Here is a 4,963-nt window from a genome sequence, read left to right on the forward strand (position 1 = left end):
GGGCCCTCCGGGTGTGCGCGGAGCTCCTGGTATCCCAGGGGATCACAACGATGATGCTTCCCGACCCTTCCTGGGCGAACCACAAGCCGCTGCTGGGAGGAGGAGGGCTGAAGATCACGGAGTACCGCTACTTCAAGCAAGATACGCACACTGTCGACATCGATAGCATGCTCGCGGACATCCAGGCTTGCCCCCCCAAGACTGCGATCATGTTTCAGGTTGTGATGTGTGGGTGGTGTGATGATGATGATGGAGATGATGATGATGGAGATGATGATGATGATGATGGAGATGATGATGATGGAGATGATGATGATGGAGACGACGACGATGACGACGACGACGTTGATGTCGATATCGTTGATATCGTTGTTGTTGTTGATGATGATGTAGATGATGATCGTGGTGGTGGTGAAGAGGAGAAGAGACTACTACAGCTAATATTTGATGTGATGATGTCAATAATCGTGTACTGCACAACAATGTCTCGCTTTATGCTCATCCAATCACGTGTCTTGTTCATCTAATGTGTCTGTTTGGTTTGGCTTCCTCCATGTCTTGATCGTCTTCTCCTCTACAAGATTCTACCTCCCCACAAGCTCCTTCCCAGCTGACCTTGTTGTGACTTTAGGAAGTCAAATCGTCGGGGAGGTGTGGGTGGATGGAACGAGGCCGAAGCTTTTGGACGTGGATGATCTGAACGTTACAAACTCCCCGTTGCTGTCAAGTAACAGTTCAAACAATGTAAGGGATCGATGTTGTGGTGTGTGGGACAGCAAATGTGGGATCAAGAGAGAAGAGAAGAGAAGAGAAGAGAAGAGAAGAAAAAGGGAAGGGAAGGGAAGGGAAGGGATGAGATGAGATGAGATGAGATGAGATGAGATGAGATGAGATGAGATGAGATGAGACGAGATGAGATGAGATGAGATGAGATGAGATGAGATGAGACGAGACGAGATGAGATGGGATGAGATGAGATGGGATAAGTTTAAGAGATCAATATCTCATCGCTACTTCCGTTCGTTCTTCTCCTTCGCTGTCGTCAACGTGGTTTTCACTGACCGGACTCAGATGTCGTCGACAACAGAGAATCCAACCATATGCTACCAGGAAGATGATCGACCAGAGTTAGAAGACGACAGCGAGGATAGGAAGGTGAATGTGCATGCAAGAGCGGATGTTGTCATGTTGTCATGTTGTCATGTTGTCATGTTGTCATGTTGTTCGAAGGCTGTCGTGATGAGATGTTCTCTGCATGTGACATGTACATGTCGTGAAGTTACCATGCTCTTGTGGAAGAAAACAGATGTTTGCTGTTCGTTTCTGATCTCTTGGTAAGATTGCAGAGCTACTGAAAGATGCGGAGGCGCTTTCGCTGCAAGGATACAGTGCGGAAGATTTCAAGAAGTTTGAGATGAGAGCATTTGACGTTTTTCTTTCTCACTTGTGCTTGTAGGCACCTTGAAAGCAACCCAACGTTGAGAAGTGACATCGAAAGAGGTGAAATGATGACGTTCGATTCATGCTCGTGTCTGCTCCTAGTGGTGGTGGTAGTGCTCTTGCAATGATTTCTTTTGGAGATGATCAAAGTTATGGAGCGACGATTGATGGTTGCTGCTGTTGCTATGGTTGTTGCTGCTGCTATTGTTGTTGTTGCTGCTGCTATTGTTGTTGCTGCTGCTATTGTTGTTGCTGCTGTTTCTGGTGCTGGTGCTGGTGCTGGTGCTGGTGGTGCTGGTGCTGGTGCTGGTGCTGGTGCTGGTGCTGGTGCTGGTGCAGTTGCTGTTGCTGTTGCTGTTGCAGTTGCTGGTGCTGCTGGTGTTGTTGTGGTCGTAGTGCTGGTGCTGGTGCTGGTGCTGTTGTGGTTGTGGTGGTTGTAGTGGTGGTGGTGGTGGTGGTGATGATGATGGTAACAATTGGAGTACAATGGTATGTTCTGACTTGTTGCATTTCTCAGAAGAAGAAGAGGTGTTATCATCATCGATGAGTCTGTTCGCTGATCGTCCTTGTCAAGAGGAGACATCCTTTCCTCCCTGCAGCTCCGCTGCACAACAGATACTACGCGATGCGGTGAGAGTGAGGAGGAGATCAAGGCGGGTGATCAAAAGCAAGAGGAGGAGGGAGGATGAGCAAGAAGTGATGGGGCAGGGGGAGGGGGAGAGGCAGAGGCAGGGGCAGGAAGAGAAGGAGCTGAGAAAGGAGGATGATTGTTTTTTCTGACTTTTTCACCTTCTAGTCATGGAAAGAGCCAAGCCAACGAGCAGGTGACTTTTGCACACTAAGTGCCTTGAAAGTTGACAACCTCGACAAAATTTGAGGATTCTCAGCTTGTCAAACCTGCCAGTTGACCCACTTGACAGGGGCTGATCGTCTCGGACCCTCTCAATGGGATCAGACAGTGGGGGCTGACGGAAGAAGGAAGAGAGCAGGTGAGGAGGAGGGGGCAGGAGGGGTGGGAGAAGGGGGAGGAGGAGGAGGTTGTGGTTGTGGTTGTTGTGGTGGTAGAGTTTCGGAAATGCTGGGGGTGCTGGTGCTGATGACAATGACGACGAAGTTTACATGTTTGTTTGTTTGTTTGGTTCATCAAGCTTACATGTTTGTTTGTTTGTTTGTTTGGTTCATAAAGGCCAAGTTGTCCGCCATCGAGTTCTGCCGTCAAGTTGCCCAAGACAAGAACACTTCAGTCCTCATCTTGTCCAGTGACTTTCGTCGCACTATAGAGACTGCGCAGGTAGGGAGGAGGAGGAGGAGGAAGTTGTATGTTTGGGAGGTTGACTTTTCTGCAGGAACTGAAGGTTGCTATGAATGATAGAAGAGCAGACCTTGTGGTCTGCAAGGAGGTACTGGATTAGTCCTGGTCCTCCTGCCTGCTGCTGCTGCTCCTCCTCCTCCTCCTCCTGCTGTCATGATTCATGATTCTCTTTTTGGTGTGATCGTTTTCATCAATTCTCCTTCCTTGTCTCTCCCTCACATCTGACTCGCTTCTCAGCTCCGCGAGCGATACTTCGGGCAACTTGAGCTGGGCGATCATGCGAGGTGAAGTCCGGGCGGAGGGAGGTGTTCTGCTGAGAGGAGGAAGCAGGACTAGAAGGAGGAGAGGAGAGGAGGAGGAGGAGAGGAGGGAAGACGAGGGAACAGGAGGAGGAGGAGGAGAGGAGGGGAGGGGAGGAGGGGAAGTTGTGCTCTGGGGCTGACGATCATCAGGTACAATCAAGTGTGGGAGATGGATGCGCTCGACGGGAATCATCACTCGATGGGATGTGAAGCAGCGATAGAGGTCAGGAATCGAACCCTCCTCCCTCTTCCTCCTGCTCCTGCTCCTGCTCCTGCTCCTGCTCCTCCTCCCTATCTCTCTCCTGCTCCTGCTCCCTCTACTCCTGCTCCTTCTCCTGCTCCCCCCCCCCCTCCTCCTGCTCCCTCTGTTTCCCCTCCTCCTCTTGCTCGATCTATTCCCCTCCTACTCCTGCTCCTGGTCCTGGTCCTGGTCCTCCTTGTCCTCCTGCCTTCGCAGCTTCTCGTCCTCCCGTACTTTCCCTTTCCCTCCTTGTATTATCATGTTTCTTCTGTTCTTCCTCGTTTTCCTCGTTCCACCTCCTCTTCATCCTTCGCCACAAGGATCTCTCCCTCCTCCCTTTCGTTTGAATTTGGTTGACAGGTCAGGAATCGTGTCATGGGTCTCATTGAGAGGATAGAGGTGAGGAGGAGGAGGAGGAGGAGGAAGAGGAGGAGGAGGAGGAGGAGGAGGAGGGGGAAGGGGGAGGAGGAAAGGGATCGTCCGTCTGACTTTCTCTGTCAGCGAGAGCACAAGGGAAAACTTGTGTTCCTCGTTAGCCATGGAGATGCCCTGCAGGTCTTCCTGCTTTCTTGCTACTACTTCTATGTCTGCTTACCTTGCTGCTGCTGCTGCTGCTGCTGCTGCTGCTGCTACTGTTTCTCCTCCTCACGGACGATCAGATCACCCAAACTGCTTTTGCCGGACTCTCCGTGCGAGAACATCGGTAAGAGGACGGAGGAATGCAAGGAGGAGGAAGGGGGCAGGGGGGATAGGAGAGGGAGGAGGGAGGAGGGAAAAAGGTGGAGCCAGAAAGCAAAATGGAGGAGGGGAAGGGGGCGGACGAGGGGAAGAGGTGAGGGAGAGGTAGTAGAGAGTGGGAGGTAGAGAGCACAAGGCGGAGGGAAGTGACGGGCTATGTCAGGACTCTGCCGCATCTTCACCCGGCTCAGATCCGCGAACTTCTGCCGCGACTGAGAAGGAGAAGCTGAAGGCCAAGCGACAAGGCAGAAAGGGAGGGGAGGGTGAGGAAGGGAGGGAGAGGAGGGGAGGGAATAGGAGAAAATTATTCACAGGAGGGTGAAGCAGCAAGTTTGTTGACAAGTAGCTACTAGAGAGAGCAGCAAGATCAGTTTGCTCCTTATCTCTTTGCCTTCTTGTTCTTCTTGTCTGAACTGCTTGGCTCTGTCAAGTCATCAGCCTCGTGCTTCCTCCTCTCCCTCTCTACCCCCGACTCTGCTGCCTCCCTCTGACCTAAACGTCTGTGCCAACTGCCCTCCTCCTCCCCCTCCCTGCCTCTCCTTCTCCCCCTCCTCCTCCCCCACCCTGCCTCTCCTTCTCCCCCTCCTCCTCCCCCTCCCTGCCTCTCCTTCTCCCCACCTCCTCCTCCTCCCTGCCTCTCCTTCTCCCCCTCCTCCTCCTCTTACCCGGCTTTCTCTTCTTGTCGGACTTGTCGGACTTGTCGGGCTTGGCCTGTCACACGAGTCATCGTGTAAAAAAGAAGCGTGCGGGGAGATGGGACCAGGCGATCCAAGGGTGAGGAGGGAGGAGGAAAGCGAGGAGGAGAGCAGAGCAGAGTAGAGCAGAGCAGAGCAGAGCAGAGCAGAGCAGAGCAGAGGAGGAGGAGAGGAGAGGAGAGGAGAGGAGAGGAGAGGAGAGGAGAGGAGAGGAGAGGAGGAGGAAGGAGGAGGA

General features: G+C 52.5%; 1 protein-coding gene across 1 annotated transcript in view; it reads left to right on the forward strand.

The window, feature by feature from the left end:
• The window catches only part of GUITHDRAFT_117197 (hypothetical protein), a gene marked incomplete at both ends in the record, with an annotated part of 9,426 nt that extends 6,386 nt beyond the window's left edge, over window positions 1-3,040 (forward strand). Inside the window, 12 exons of the mRNA XM_005823577.1 lie at window positions 39-411; window positions 632-744; window positions 1,072-1,155; window positions 1,340-1,407; window positions 1,457-1,500; window positions 1,591-1,755; window positions 1,804-1,864; window positions 2,237-2,264; window positions 2,361-2,429; window positions 2,627-2,731; window positions 2,787-2,840; window positions 2,990-3,040. Coding sequence (XP_005823634.1) covers window positions 39-411; window positions 632-744; window positions 1,072-1,155; window positions 1,340-1,407; window positions 1,457-1,500; window positions 1,591-1,755; window positions 1,804-1,864; window positions 2,237-2,264; window positions 2,361-2,429; window positions 2,627-2,731; window positions 2,787-2,840; window positions 2,990-3,040 — 1,215 coding nt within the window. The remainder of the gene's footprint in view (window positions 1-38; window positions 412-631; window positions 745-1,071; window positions 1,156-1,339; window positions 1,408-1,456; window positions 1,501-1,590; window positions 1,756-1,803; window positions 1,865-2,236; window positions 2,265-2,360; window positions 2,430-2,626; window positions 2,732-2,786; window positions 2,841-2,989) is intronic.
• Window positions 3,041-4,963: the final 1,923 nt, after the last annotated feature.

The sequence above is a fragment of the Guillardia theta genome (assembly GCF_000315625.1).
Source record: "Guillardia theta CCMP2712 unplaced genomic scaffold GUITHscaffold_106, whole genome shotgun sequence".
NCBI classification, from domain to species: Eukaryota; class Cryptophyceae; order Pyrenomonadales; family Geminigeraceae; genus Guillardia; species Guillardia theta.